The 15550-nt window shown below is 42.3% G+C and overlaps 1 protein-coding gene and 1 non-coding gene across 3 annotated transcripts; both read right to left on the reverse strand.

Moving 5' to 3' along the window:
- Nucleotides 1–2399: 2399 nt before the first annotated feature.
- Nucleotides 2400–14459, reverse strand: EIF4G2 (eukaryotic translation initiation factor 4 gamma 2). 2 transcript variants are annotated; one of them, XM_030917860.1, is made up of 22 exons: nt 14055–14459; nt 12601–12727; nt 12164–12229; nt 11271–11411; nt 10342–10444; nt 9743–9874; nt 9595–9661; nt 9357–9508; nt 8932–9042; nt 8663–8746; nt 8486–8584; nt 7763–7904; nt 7508–7668; nt 7044–7157; nt 6329–6454; nt 6076–6180; nt 5777–5992; nt 5435–5693; nt 4903–5107; nt 4570–4781; nt 4355–4476; nt 2400–3231 (listed from the first exon to the last, which is right to left on the reverse strand). In XM_030917860.1, exons 8-22 carry the CDS (start codon nt 9438–9440, stop codon nt 3166–3168), a joined length of 2106 nt encoding a protein of 701 aa, XP_030773720.1. In that variant the 5' UTR covers nt 9441–9508; nt 9595–9661; nt 9743–9874; nt 10342–10444; nt 11271–11411; nt 12164–12229; nt 12601–12727; nt 14055–14459; the 3' UTR covers nt 2400–3165. The 2 variants fall into 2 exon arrangements, with proteins under 2 accessions (XP_030773720.1, XP_030773721.1); XM_030917861.1 differs by lacking the exon at nt 7044–7157.
- Nucleotides 6850–6991, reverse strand: LOC115893803. The gene has a single exon (XR_004053851.1). It is a non-coding gene; the product is annotated as a small nucleolar RNA SNORD97 (small nucleolar RNA).
- Nucleotides 14460–15550: the final 1091 nt, after the last annotated feature.

The following is a 15550-nucleotide window of genomic DNA, read 5'->3' on the forward strand; positions in this document are numbered from 1 at the left end:
AAGGGGAGAAAGTCAGTCATCCAGTTATCCAGAAGAAAGGAGGAACATAAAACTTCCAAGGTAAGAAGATGCTTGGCATGTCCTAGGAGCAGCAAGGCCAGTGTGGTGGGAGCAGAAGGATTAAGTGCCAGCAGTAGGAAATTAGATCAGAGAAACAGGTCGTGGGGCAACGATAGGGAGAGGGGTAAGGAAATCAGATGCAGGGCGATGTAGACCAAATTAAGTATTTTGACATAAAAATCCCACTAGGTGGGAAGCCATTTGGTGGGTTTAGAGCCAAGTGGTGCTGTGTTGAGAAGACAAAATGGAGGCGAGAGCTAAGCAGGAAGGCCAGTTAAGGCTACTGTGGTACCTAGGTGAGAAATGAGGGTGGTGGTTGAAGAAGCAAGTTGTTCAATTTCTAAAATGTTTGGAATGCAATCAACATGAATTGATGCTAGACTGGATGCAGAGTATGACAGCAACTGAGAAAGTATTGAGATCAGGCATCTCCCATTGGAAACTGAAAAGCAAGAAAAAGGAGGTGCCCTGGGAACAAGTTAACACTTTCAAGGAATGAGTCCAACTTGTCAAATGCTGCCTACAGGAGGATCAAAACCTACTAGATATATGGAATTACTGGTGACCCTGGGAAAATTTTGGTGTGGGGAACCTGGGGAATGAAGCCCTATTGAGGCTTGAAAATGGGGAAAATTGGACAACTTTCAATTTTGCAGTATATAAAGGAAACAAATTGGGGGCAGTAAAGATGTGCAATCTTATTTTGAAGTCACCATGAAGTGAATGAAAATTAGTCACTACATGCTGATACTAAAGACCTTGGCCATTGTGCAAGGTACATCCCAATTGGTCCAAATACAGCCGTTTCACAGTATGGTAGGTTATAAAGTGCACTGTTAGGTGTCTTTAGAACAAGGTAGAAGCAGTATTATACATTCTCTACAGGTTATTTTGAGTAGCTCTTGACACATGTGGGGTGGAAAGATTAAAGCATGATTCTGTAAGCAATAACAAACCACTACACACTGGGTTTAGTTCTTTTTCTATTGAGACGGAGTTTCGCTCTTGTTGCTTAGCTGGAGTGCAATGGTGCCATCTTGACTCACCGCAACCTCTACCTCCCAGGTTCAAGTGATTCTCCTGCCTCAGCCTCCCGAGTCACTGGGATTGCAGGCATGCACCACCACGCCCGGCTAATTTTGTATTTTTCTGGAAGAGTACAGGGTTTCTCCATGTTGGCCAGCCTGGTCTCGAACTCCAACCTCAGGTCATCCACCCACCTTGGCCTCCTAAAGTGATAGGATTACAGGCGCAAGCCACCGCACCCGGCCCAAGTTTAGTTCTAACACTTCCTTTAGTCTGATACCCTGGCTGAATTGGGGAAATTCCAGCAATACAAGGAATTGAATAGCTGATCCACCTAACCACTTGCTCCTTTTGCTAGGTTAAAAATTAGTTTCCTCCCCTTGGTGGGGAAAGTTGGACAGAGAAACAACTTACAGCTCTTTCAAAATCTCAAGTAGGTTCATACAAATCTCTGCTTAGCCTTAATTTTGCTGTACTCAAAGTACTCACCAAAAGCTTGACTTGTTAAATACTTCAGGGAAGATGAGTGCCATAACGCAAGGTTTAGCTTCCCTGGCCCAAGTAAGACACAAACACATTGATTGGCTCTGCCCACCACCCGTAGGAGCATGTGCAGGCAGCCTCTTCTGACTTCAAGGTTCTGATGGGTTCAGCAGTGTGACAGTCTGCCTTGAGGGTCTCCCCCATCACCAACAGGTTGTTCTTCGGTGTTGACATCAACCAGAACTCCAGTAGCACACTTCAAGAGCCCCCATCCATGCCAATGTTAGAAGTAACCCTAGGATTGTCAGAATGTTCCAGGGCTGGAGGGAAATCCTTTATATGTGCTTTTGGAAAACATGCAGAGGTTTAAGTTGAATCAAAAGTCAATTTTATTGGGACGATGGAATTTTTCCAGAGGAAGCAGGGATCTTCCTGGACATTCAGGGGCAGCTACTTGAGATGATGCTTGCAGGATAGCTAAGCTTATCCAGACATCATCGTGTATTTCCGTCTGACAAAAGATAAATGTCACCAAATTGTAGTTGCTATGTGTAGCCATGTTCCTCCACATTCATGAGACTTGTAACCTTTGATTATAAAAATCATTTATATTGGTTAGTTTTAGTAACTCAAAGGAAAAATAACCACCTTAATTAAATCTTGGATCTCATCATGAAGAGTCTAAAAATTCCTTCTGGAACTCAGGCTTGTACAGCAGAAAAACAAACATTTGAAAGTCCTTAAGTCAAACTAAGGTGGGTCTCCTATACCTCAACAACAAAGCTGACTATTCTCCCAGACTGTCGATGCCATTTACAGCCACACATCACTACATCAAGTATCACAATGTTTATTGATAGATACAAGTATATAAAATCAGGGCATGAACATGACTTGATAAATTAAGTAGACTTAATTTCAATACTATAATAGGAGGGACCAATTCAAATTCTCACCATTTGTTTCACACCCACAAAAACCACTTCAAGGGCATTAACGATCTCTCAAAACTGATCAGTTTTGTGCAAGTAAACCATGTTTCTTTTAAAAAGACTTGTGCACTTGCCCAGGCTCAAGGATATTAAAATCTAGCACATAAAGCCCATTACTAGAGGTAGAAATACAGGCAATATACTATTACGGCAACAACCATCAATTACAGTTAAGAATTTTTCTGTAACAACCAAATGGATAATCAAATATTGCAACAACTCAAGTATTACTGAGCAAAGTGCATTTCTACAGTATTCAGTGTTGCTATTCAGTTTTCTAACTTAAAACAGCCTATGATAACTGGCAGCAAAGAAGGTCCTTGCAATAGACTGCCTCTGCTTGAGAACTTATGATGTAATTATTGCATGCTGCTAATATACTATCTAAACATTAAAGATACTCCTAAAATATTTGATGGTAGACTATGATTAAGACATTACACTACAAAAAAACCTTATGCAGAAGAAAATCCTAACTGACGTGCTTCTGCTTTAAATATTGTGAAAACATTACAGCGGAATGAATTTTCGCAGTGGTTAGGTCAAATGCAGTTACATCATAGCAACAGTATGTTTTGCACAATTTAAGGCTTTGGCTGGTTCTTTAGTCAGCTTCTTCCTCTGATTCTTCTTCTTCAGCAGTTTCTAGCCAGGTTAGCCACTGATTCACCTATAAATTAAGATTTGTAACTTAAAATAGTTCACAATATAAATGGAAATCCATCCAAAAAGTTTTAGGTGGTACTACAGTTTTAGAATATGAAACAAGGACATCCTTACAACAATTTGTGTATTAAGTTATACAAACAGTGGTTTATTATCCAGATCTGGGACAACAGAGCTAGATATAATCCTGCAAGGATGAGCCTCATGAATCTAGTTTATAATCAGTAGTAAAAAGGTAGTAAGATGCGCTGTAGGACCTATGTTTCTCAAAGCCTGGGCCCCCTGGAAAACTAGTAGCATGAACATCACCTGGATTTTGTACACAGACCTACTAAACCAGAATCTCTGGGATTAGGCCTGGAACCTACTTTTAAACTGCTCTTCAGGTGATTAATGCATTCACTGTGATTTGAGAATGTCCTGATGTTCCTCCCCTAGGTCTACAACTTCATTCAATAAGACACAATTAAATTGTGAGAAATCAAAAGCATCTTTTCTTTTTTAAAAAGTAAATATATATTTAAACTGTTTTCTTTTTTTGAGACACAGTCTTACTCTGTTGCCCAGGCCAGAGTGCAGTGTTGTAATCTCAGCTCACTGCAACCTCTGCCTCCTGGGCTCAAGACATTCTCCCGAGTAGCTGGGACCAGGACCACAGGAACATGTCACCATGTCTGGCTAATTTCTTGTATTTTTTAAAGACAGGGTTTCACTCTGCTGCCCAGGCTGGTCTTGAACTCCTGAGTTCAAGTGATCCTCCCACCTCAGCCTCTTAGAAGTGCCAGGATTACAGGCATGAGCCACGTGCCCAGCTACAATTTCCTCTTTGCTGACGTGTTTTAAAAAGCTTAAATCGAAACTTGTACAGTCACTCCCATCTATATAAGTAGCTATACTCCTTGAAAAATTTGTTAGCTACCTCTAACATCTTATACACCACTAGAACTGATTCATTGTGTAGCTTTACTTAATCACAGCTTTAAACAGTGCAGAATGAAATGTATGGGTGAAGACAAACTACTAACTAGGACTATCTTGCCTGTATTTCAGTTGAAAAAGGCTCTAAACTTGAAGTTAATACCAAGCAAAATGAAATAAGCAGACCAAATTTTTAACAAAAGACTTACCTGGAACAAAGCCTTGCCTTTTCCCGGAAACTCTTGGGTTATATCTTCTTTCCAAGCCAAGAAAGCTTCTTCTTCAATAATTTCCATATCATAGAAGTGCACAAAAAAGCGAAGTAACATGCCTTTAAAAAAAAAATTAAAAAGTAGTAAGCCCATTATTTAGTGTGCTGTTTAAGACTTGCCCCACACCATTCCTCCGATACAAGTCCCCTCACCTTTTGGGAAATTGCTGTTATAGCAGTGCACCTGAAGAGCATACAGGGCGCTGACTTGTAGATCAACGTGATCATGAAGAAATTTCTGCATTACTGGCTTGAAAGAAAGAAGTAGTTGTTTTTCCTGCTCTAACTGTTCTTTGGAAGGAGCAGAGGATGAATCTGTTTCATCGCTGGGGGGGTTTACTTCACTAGAAATGTACTGTAAGAAGCTGGACAGAAAGAGGTCTTGTTAGAACCCAACAGTGAGTTTTCTTGCTTAGTCTCCTGCCTTGTAGACATTCTTTTCTAGTACATGAAACATTACTACATGTAGAAAACCATTCGTCTTACCTAGTCATTAAGATGTTCACAAATCCTTTATCTACATGAAGTTTGGGAGAGATGTTATCTTTAATCCATTTATATATGGTTTGAGGGGATGGATCCAACTTTATTTGCTTCAACAGTTCCTTCTCCAGTTTGAGGAGTGGGAATAAGAAACTCAGTCCCTTTCCTTCCAAAATCTCCAACATGCGGTCCTTATTCTGATCAATTTCTGAAGAGACAAAGCCACTTGCATCATCTAAAAGTTCATTTTACCAGGTTGTCCTGTCCAGAGAACAGAACTTCACAAATGATGTCCCCAAGTATACAAGATCCATGTAGAATAGAGACCCAACCCAGCAAATGAAAAAACTCAATATACGGATCAAATGAAAGTAGTTTAATCATAAATCTTTTTATTGGTAAGATCTGCAGTAATGTTTATCATTATCTGAGCAGGACAATCAGACCGTCTGACCTACATAAATCCATTCGAGGTACTAAAAACCTCTAAATGTAATATTAAAAAAACAAAACAAACAAGTCAGCATTCTCTTACCTGGGAGCATTTTCTGCATATTGACCTTGCTTTGTTGAAAAAGTTCTGTTAACCATTCTCGATCTTGTAATTTAGCTAATTGCTGAAGACAAAGTAGGAAGAGAGGAAAATGGGTGCCACTTTCTAGTGGTTGAGCTAGTTCTGAAATGCTCACCAGCTCTGAAATGATGGCACGAGCTGCAAACTGTGCTAAATATGATTTCACCAAGGGGATGTCAACCTCCAGTTTGGGACACTGGTCCAATACATTCAGGAAAGCCTTAGAAGAAATATACAACAGTTTATCAGTTCTCAAATTTGAGTGGTAAGAGTTCTTACCACACAATCAGTAAAGTGTCCTACCTGCATGAAGTTGTCACTTGTGGCTATCCCTTCCTGTTTGAGTAAACTGATCAAAGAACTTGCTTTTTCTTTATCTTCATCGCTTCTATCTAGTGACAGGATGATTACTTTGCTTAACATCTCAGGAAGAAAGTGTTTAGGAGCCCTCATTTCTCTTACACCATTGACAGCCTCATTTGCATTTCCACTATTTAGATATTCAGTCACAACAGTTTCCTGTGAAGAACACAAGTATCTTTAATGTTTTCTCTATCTCAAATATAGGCTGATTACACTAAAATGGGATATTTGAAACTTACAGTTAGTTTAAGTAGTTCTTCCTTTGATGGTGGTGGCTTTTTGCTGGTCTTGGCAGGCTTTTCCTGGATAAGTGGTGGATTAGTTTTGAGACCAAGCTGAGGTGTCTAAAAAACAAGCAATGACAAGACATTTTTTAAAAGAAGGAATATAGAGTTAGGGGGAAGAACATACTAAATTTAGAAAAAAAAAGTCTTCAGTCATCTTTAGAAAATAATGGAACAACAGAAAATGCTATCACACTATGGTCTGTACCTGTCCCAGAGGTGGTGTTTGAGTGCGTGGTGGTTGTGCACTAGGAGGAATCATAGTTATCTGGGGCTGAAGCTTTGGCACTTGATTTTTATTCATTAGGAAAGACTGAGCAGGCCTCAGGCTTATCTGGAATTGAAAACAAATCAAAATATAACTAAATTAACAACATGCAGTTGGTGAACATATTAAATACAACATCTAAAATCCGATACAAACATGACAGAATCTAGGGAAACATTAAGCTTTTTAAAAAATTAAAGAAGGCACTCCACATTAACAGGTTTAATTTTTGACAAAAAAATTAAAGATCTGATGATGCATACAGTAGTAAGATACTATTATAAATCTTACATTTATGAGAATTCTCTTAGAATTAGCATGACTAAAACATTCAAATAAAAAACTGCAAATTTAACCAGTTTAGAAAATTCTTTATCCTTAAATCACCCTACTTACAAAGAAAGAAACCACAATATCTTGACAACCATTTTCCTTGCCCTAACTAATAGACTTTAGCAGACTTGCCCTCATATCTCATAATCTTCACTCACAGGACGCTGGACATTCAAAGAAAGAAAAATAAGTACAGAAAAGAGAGAAAAATGTAAAGAACTCCAGCATTAAGTCCTCTTAATAACGCGTCTTTTTATAATCATCGGGCAATAAATTTCTGAATTGATAAACTATGGTATATAAGTAACATAGGCAAATGTACCTCATCTGCATTAAGCTGTCCTTTCTTAGAAAACCGAGGTGGCATATCCTTCGACTGTCCTTGCAGCTGGGATAAGAGTCCCTGACTCTGGTTATGGTAGAGCTGGCTTAGCCCCTATTTCAGAAAAGGAGAAAGAAAGTCTAGATAAAAAGGGGTCCACAAATTATGGTAATCAAGTACCAAAAGGGATGAGCCAAGCCAAAAAGAAAGTTTAATTGAATCTGCTCAGAGAAAGTAAAAGATGAAACAGGTAAGAATAAAAATCTAACCTGTCAAATAAAGTGATGCCATTTTACTAATACTTTACTAATCTTAAGGATAAACATTTTAGTTTGAAATAAATGTTGCAGATATGGTTTAGAAAACATGCACACTCCTAGAATAGTTTCATGTTTTAACAGCAAATGAAATCACATATATTGCAGAATTTAAACTTATTGCCTAAACACTCAAATACTACTTACCTGGCTTTTCATAAACTTGCCTCCCATTTCTCCAAACTGCGACTGTGTGGGAGGCATGATGTGTCCCCCATGGCCATTGAACAGTTGATTTGAACGATGACGTCCCATGGTGGGTGAAAATCTATCCTGGATAACTCCTGGACCAGTACCAATTCCGCTACCTTAAAATACATATATGGACAACTCTCAAAACTCTACTGACAAAGTTAAACTGATTTTTCAGCTTAATGAAACCATTGTTTTTTTCAAAATTACCTGGCATTTGTCCAAACATATCGGCAAGTCCTCCAAGTGGGTCCCTATCTATTTTCATCCTGGGTGGCATGAACGGTCCCTCCAGGAAGAAGTCACTTCTCATCCCTTGAGCCATAGGAGCAGGAATAAACACCCCTAGATCCTTTAGAAATGAAGTGAATAAGCACTTTTTGTCTCTGGACCCTATTTCACTTAAAACTAAAATTTTCGCAACTGGGGGGGGGAACCTAGAATATTAAACCGTAATTTATGCTATTTCTGTAAATAGCTTCTTCCAAAAATGGCAGACAAGGCTGGGCATGGTGGCTCACACCTGTAATCCCAGCACTTTGGGAGGCCCAAGCCTTGGTTTGCATGAGGTAAGGAGTTCAAGACAAGCCTGGCCAACATTGGCAGAACCATCTCTACTAAAAATACAAAAAATTAGTGGGTTGTGGTGGCACACGCCTATAGTCCCAGCTACTGGGGAGGCTGAGGCAGGAGAATCGCTTGAACCTGGGAGGCAGAGGTTGCAGTGAATCGAGAATGTGCCACTGCACTCCAGCCTGGGTGACAGTGCGAAATTCCATCTCAAAAAATAAAAATGGAAGGCAAGACACTAAAAACATTAAGCTCCGCCACTAAGATGAGACAGACCCCTCAAGTGTTCGGGGTGGGTGGGGAGGAATACCATACTACTCTACAAACACAAAGTCTATGTGACAAAACAAAACCCAATCTTACTTTTACTGCATCTTGACGGATTTGATTGATCGTCTTTGGTCCATTGTCAAGAAAAGCCTTGCGAGGAACCCAATGGTGTTCTCGCAACTCTACGGTATCCTTTAATTGAAAAATATATTTCAATATTCCTAAACCAAAAACTCAGCTTACCAACACATTTAAAGAAACCAGTTTTACCTGCAGCAGGAAACGAATCCTCGCTGGCAATTCCTTACTTAACATCAAGGAGCACATTCGGGCAAAGTACTGATCCATTAAGGACTGATAAGAGAAGAATACATTCATTCGAAGAGCTGAAGCAAATGTGTTCAATTTACAGCTTTTAAGACTTCTAAATTACAACCCAGTTAATGGCTAAATATGGCAATCCCCTATGATGTCACAAAAATAAATAGCTTGATTTAAAGACAAACTACTTGTACTGCTTCCATCAGCTACACACATACCTTGGCTCGTTCATGGTCTAATCTAGGTCCCACTGTCCTCATTATCTGACAGAGGCACTCCAAATCCTCTCCCATATCTTTGAGTTGGACTCTCTTCTTCTTTTCCAAAAGCTACAAAAATAAAATGCCATGGTGACAAAATTTTACAGTTACTCTGGTTTAGGCATAGTACTTTCCCTTTACGTTTGCACCGACTCATTCACAGTTCCTACAGAACCTAGTATAGTGCTTTCTACCAATCTGATCAGTTCTAACCCTACACTTTGTCAAACACCACATATTTCAAATTATTCTTCTGTTTGGTAAATTTTGTTGCCCATTTGTATTTAACTAGTCAACCTCCCTCTCAGATGAATAATTGACTCATTTTCCCTAAATAATGATTGACTACATTCACCTAAGCCTAACTTCCCCGTCACACTTACTGTTTTGATGCACTTATGAAGGATAGATTCATGAATAAGATCAAGCTTGCCAAGCTCTCCAATGAATTTGATGTTTCCCAACATCTTGATCTTAGCAATGGCTCTCTGTTCCTCCTCCTCGGGGAGGAGGGGATTTTCACGCTTATCATAGACTGAAAAAAATAACAATGAAGTAAGACAACATTCAGAATTAAGCTGAAAATATACACTACTACTTAGTATCAACTCTAAGTCTTACCATCAACATTTCTAGTTCGGTTTTCAAATTCATCTTGTAATTTGGAAATTAGGAGGCGTCTGAATGTCTGGAAAAAAAGACATCTGTCATGCCTTAAGGAAATTGTTCAAGTCAACTTTAAAACAAGCAAACAAAAACTACCACTTACGGTGCTTTGCTTCTGTCCTGGTTGACCCTCTGCTGCTGGGCCATCAAAGTTTGGTGCATCTTCTGCCAATCGCAGACATAGCTGAGCATACAGTGAGCTATACTTTGGCTCTTCTAGGGCTTTGTCCACAATCTACAGAACATGTCATTGCTTAAACTAAATACGAATACTACTTCCAAGAACCCTTCCTTTAGGAAAAATACAACCAACTAAATGTTAGCTATTACACTGTACCAAAAATGTCCAGTTATACAGTTCTCATCTAGTCACATCCATCTCCAGGGAGTCAGAAAATGGCATGGATATCAAAACTTTCAAGTCTACATAAACTGTCATACCATGCATTTCCCAAGACCAAAATATGGTGTTTTCCACAAAAGAGCTTGCTAAGCACCACCATTTATCTCTTCAAGCATAGCATGAACTTAACATTTACCTCTTCAATCTAATGCTACTGAAGTCAGTGGTTCTTTCTAACCACTATCAGTATTCAAAAATCACACCTCAGGGTTTTAAGTAGTAATCCAAGTGTAAAAAAACACAACTTGAGTTTAACAGTTCCCTCTCCCTTTTGAGTTAAGCCAATATTTAAAACTTACCAGCAGTATGACCCCTTTAAGGATGAGTTTAGACTCTACACCCACATTGAGGAGCTCAAGGCATAGCTTGTCAAACTTTTCAGGAGTAAGCTTATTTAGTATGCTGGAGAAAAAGGAATTACATTTTAAGTGTTAGCTAGTACACAGAATTTGAATTGAAAAACTGGTTTTAAATTATACTGATTTTTCTTCCACTTGCTCCCTTTAATAATCAAGACATGTTTTCTTACTCATCTAAACCCAAAGGAATGCTGAAATAAACATGTTATTTTAATTACAATGATTTGAATTAGATAGGGGGGTTCCCAGCTGTTTGACAAGAATCCTTTCTCACTTTCTCAAGGTTAGAGTGCAAAGATCTCATTATCAAGGCTAGACCATGAACTAAAACCATTATATTTTCTGCTTCACTGGCTTAAATAACATAGCACTTCCCTTAGCCAAGGCAAATGCTAGCACAACAGGATTATGGATTGCAATCCGATGGCTGAAAGCAACCGTTAAGACCAAAAATACGACGTTCAAGATACATTTTTCTTTTTTTTGAGACCGTTTTGCTCCGTCACCCAGGCTGGAGTGCAGTGGTGTGATCTTGGCTCACTGAAACCTCCATGTGTAGGGTATTCAAGTGATTCTCCTGCCTCAGCCTCTTTAGTAGCCAGAACAACAGGCGCCTGCCACTACACTCGGCTAATTTTTGTATTTTTAGTAGAGATGGGGTTTCAACATGTTGGCCAGGCTGGTCTTGAACTCCTGACCTCAAGTGATCTGCCCACCTTGGCCTCCCAAAGTGTTGGGATTACAGGCGTGAGCCACAGTGCCTGGCTAGTTCAAGGTACCCTTGCCTTCTTAGTAGTACAGCATACACACCAAACACAGCTAATCCATACTATTTCCCATCTCTTAGTAAAACAGACCTTCCAACTTACCCTCTTACTTTCCTGAAGATTGCATCATGTCGTTCTTTTTCGTTTGCGGAGTTGTTTGCTGCGGAGTTGTCATCTCGTCTAGTGCTTCGTGCAGGAATCCATTTCTGAGCGTTTTGCCCTGGGGTTTTCCCCAGGAACTCGCTAATAAAAATCAGCAATAACACTTATTTTCACACAACAAATGTTAAACATCATAAATTCTCTCAAATAGAAAAAGTAATTTAGGCTTTCTCGACTTCCCCTCCCAAAAAGCCAACTCTGGAGATCAGTGGTTCTGTAACAGTAGTGTGCATCAGAATCACCTGAAGGGCTTGTTAAGACAGATTGCTGGGCCCACCCAATTTCTGCTTTCACTGGTTTGGGGTGGGGCCTAAGAATTTGCATGTCTAGTAAATATTCCCAGTATCAACGCTATGGATCCAGGAACCACATTTTGAAAATTAGCATTTTTTTTTTTTAAAGAGATAGGGTCTTGCTGTGTTGCCCAGGCTGATCTCAAACTCCTGGGCTCAAGCGATCCTCCCACCTTTGCCTCCCAAAGTTGTTCGGCTGCCAATTAACACTTTCTAATGTTTTACTGACCATGTTGCATGCGTACCATTTTACTAATACCAATTAGTAGGAATAGTAGCTACTGATTTCAGAAAAAAACATTAGTAAAAATAACCCAAAGAATAAGAAAAAAAGTAAGTTTGAGAATCTTAACTCATTTAGATAATTTGGCTAAGGAATAATCAAGAGCTGATATTCTATATTTAGGATACCCAACAGAAACCATGCCCCTTAAGATTAGGAGTCTTGATGGCTATTGCCTTAATTACACCGTCACATGGGAAAGACTTTTAACTTAATTTGTTAAATAAAGCTCCGTTTTTTTTATATGTTTACCACACCTGTTGCCAGCAGTCTTGGGATAGTGCTGAGGTGCACCCCTACTTCCTCCTCCGCCCGAAGAAGCACTATTTAAAAGAAAAAAACTTTTTTGTTTACTGTATCCCAACTATGTCTCACTCAAAAAGAATAAACCATCTATTTTGTGTTCTGCTTTTCTTGTAGAGATGGGGGTCTCGCTATTTTGCCCAGACTGTAGCCAGGTCTGTATTTTAGTGTTCGTATGTTATGCTACAAATGAACACTAAACTGGGACCCAAAGGAAAGGCAAATACTTCATTTTATTCTTCAGATGGCAGTTCTTAGAAGGCTGTCAATGAAAACTTAAGAACTTTTCAAATGAAAATTGCAACCCATTAAGTCGGAATTATTTGCTATGGTATCTAAGTTTTGGGACTGGCCTTTTCAAAAGGATTCCCCAAAATCAATCTAGACATACCTGAAACGAGAAGCACCCCCTTCTGCAATCGCACTCTCCACTTTGGCGGCTTGACAACGAAGAATCTTCAAAAGAATAATATTAATAGATGGGGTGGGGAGGGGAGGGGATGGGAGAAATGAAATACCTGGAACGAGAAAGAGCACCAAAATTAGACACTGCTAACTAACATACAGATCTATAAGCCTTCATTCAATTATAACGTATTTCAGATCCTGGCACTGTCACTGCATTGCAGATCTGTAAGACTAACCTAGGATGTACTCAAACACAAATAGACAATTACATTTTGTTTAGCCACCTGGAAATTCCCCAGTGTTCAAGGATGCAAAGGGACTTCGTAGAACACAAGAGTATTTCAAACGGCTCAGAACGAATCTTTTGAAAAAGCCACATTCTACTGTCTTTAAAACTGAGCACTATATCAATAGAAAAATCTAACTATAGAAACGAGCAACATCACGTGGAAAATGTCTGCCCTAGGAATTTTTAATGCCTCGACGAAGAGGCCAGCGACTGCATGAGGTCTCTCCACAAGCTCTTCAGCAGTTTTCCCCTGTCCACCCTTTCGCCTCCTCCCCGTGGAAAGCTCGTGGAAAGACGCGCGGGAGTGGGCCGGGTGTACGGGGCTAGCACTCGCAAGCGGAAGACCTGGGCTACAACATGGCAGCAGAAACCTCCGCCCCGTTTTTCCCTTCCTGGGAACAAAAGAGCGGAGCATTCCTCCCACCCAGGCGCAAGTTAGCGAAGTGCTTCCGACAACCTCCCCGCGAGGCCGCGGGTCGCTCGGCTGGGAGGAGCAGCTGAGGCCGCCCCCGCCGGCCCGGCGCCCAGCTCTTTGTTCTCCAGGCAGGAAGGCGGCCTCCTGGCCACCCGCCGCCTCCAAACGGGCCCCCTCCTGCCCCATAAATCCCCCCGGGACAACCGCCCCGCCACGGCCTCCTCCGCTGACAAAAGGAGCAGAAATAATCTCTCTCTTCCTCCCCTCAAAGGGCAGCCCCACCGACTCCAGGCCCTACACACCTCCCCGCCGGGAGGCCGGGCTCTGGGACGCCTGCGGTTCCCTGGTCCCGCGCCAACGGCCGGGCCCTCCCTGCCGACCCGCGTGCCTCCCGCCTCGGCGCTCGCGGTCCGAGCCGCGCTCCCTCGCCGGCCGAGCACACCCGTGCCTCGGTCCGCCACAGCCTCGGCCCTGCAGGGGTCAGCTATCCGGCCATGACCGCACGGCGGTCTGGCCAACACTGACGTTTTCCTTTTACTCCGTCACCAACGGGAAGGGATAACAAAGGCCAAGACTTTCCAGGTGCCTGAAACGCAGAGGAAATGCTAAAAAAGGGTCGCCCCACCCGGCTCCGCCTGCGGCCGCCATTTTGTACCACTCGAGAAGAAGCGGCCAGGGACGGCGGCCATTTTAGAGCGCTCCACTCGGCGGCGGCGGCGGCGGCTCCACTCACCTTCACCGAGAACTCAGCAGCTGCCACCGCAGCTGCCTCCTCAGGATCCGGTCGTCGGGGATAGGGAAGGGAGGGGAAAGGGGAACGGAAAACAAAAAAAAAGGGGGAGGGAAGGGGAAGGAAGGAGTCGGGGACGGCCTGAAACAGCTCAGAGGAGTCACTGCTGCAGCCGCCACCCGGTACCCACTGCCACCTCCATAGAGCTCCGACTCACTGCTGGCGCTGAGGCGTGTCTGAAGCCGAACTTATCACTCTTGGGACAGCCGAACCCACCAGAGCCGCCCCGAATGGCTCCTTCGCCGCCCAATCAGCGGCCCGGTTGCCGTCTGCCACCAATCCGCGCAGGGCAACGGGGAGGAGCCACAGGGCTGAGCTCGGTTGCGGCGCAGCCCCGCCGCAGTGCGCAAAGCCATATTCGCGAAGTCTCTGAGGCTGAGCTAGTGGCGTAAGGGGCTCCTTGTGCTGCCGAGATGTGGGCCGCGTGCGTAAAGCCGGAGAGCCCTTTTGAGTCTGCGTTGGTGTGGCTGCTGCTTCTTGCTTCGGTCCCTTTGTTCACTGTGTCGATATCCCATGCTCCAGTTGTATCATCCCCTTTTCTCCCGACCTCGTTTGCTCACCGGGAATATGGGAAGAAAACGCACCCTTACCTCCCCGGAGCCCTGTGCGTGGCGAGTGAGCATTGCTTTTCTTGGCGCTCCTTGGAGCTGTGGTTGCCCTCGCGTGCCTGGCTTCTCCAGGGGCCGGGCCCGTTGGGTTGAGGCCTGGCGCCCCCGGGCGCAGCGCCGGGACACTACCCAGTTCCAGGTCCTCGGCTTCGGCAGCCTTAGGGAACCCAGAGAGTAGTGGGGAGGAGGCGAGACGTGCGCCCTGATGCGAAAGGAGAGCTTCATTTAGTTCCTTATTGGCCCACCCCCTGCAGAGTGAATGAGAAAGGGATGAAAGGAAGGGGTTGATTTTCTTTGTACCGGACACAAGAAGCAGCTTTTCCCATAGGAATGTCCCGCTGGCGGTCACCGAGGAAAACACCCTGTGTGTCAGACTTCCGCGGGTGTTTGGAGGATTTCAAATTGCTGGCTCCTGGGTTTGTTTTGTTCTGTTTTTTAAGTGCACGTTAAACATTGTCAGTTGTGTATTTTCATTTTATTTAGGGTCCACCATAAGAAATAGGATTAGGCTTTTCAAAGCCAGCAAGTTGAACTTTGTATACTTCTCAGGTAATGTATTGATGGGTACCGTATTCCATCGTTTGCGACACTGTAGGTACACTAAAATGGAGTCATACTTCCATAAACTTAAAAAATAAAAATGTCCCATCTCCATTTTAACATGTAGTACTTTCACAGTGTATAGTCAAAGGCAAGAATGTGTGTGTTTTAACATGAATGACTTTTAAAGAAAGTGTTCAGTAAGAGGCAGGATTTTCAAAGACCCAAACTTAACCTTTGATGTGTCAAAACAGCTCTTGGTATTAGAGCACCTGGTCCTTAATACAATTT

The sequence above is a fragment of the Rhinopithecus roxellana genome, chromosome 15, assembly GCF_007565055.1.
Source record: "Rhinopithecus roxellana isolate Shanxi Qingling chromosome 15, ASM756505v1, whole genome shotgun sequence".
Lineage (NCBI taxonomy): Eukaryota > Metazoa > Chordata > Mammalia > Primates > Cercopithecidae > Rhinopithecus > Rhinopithecus roxellana.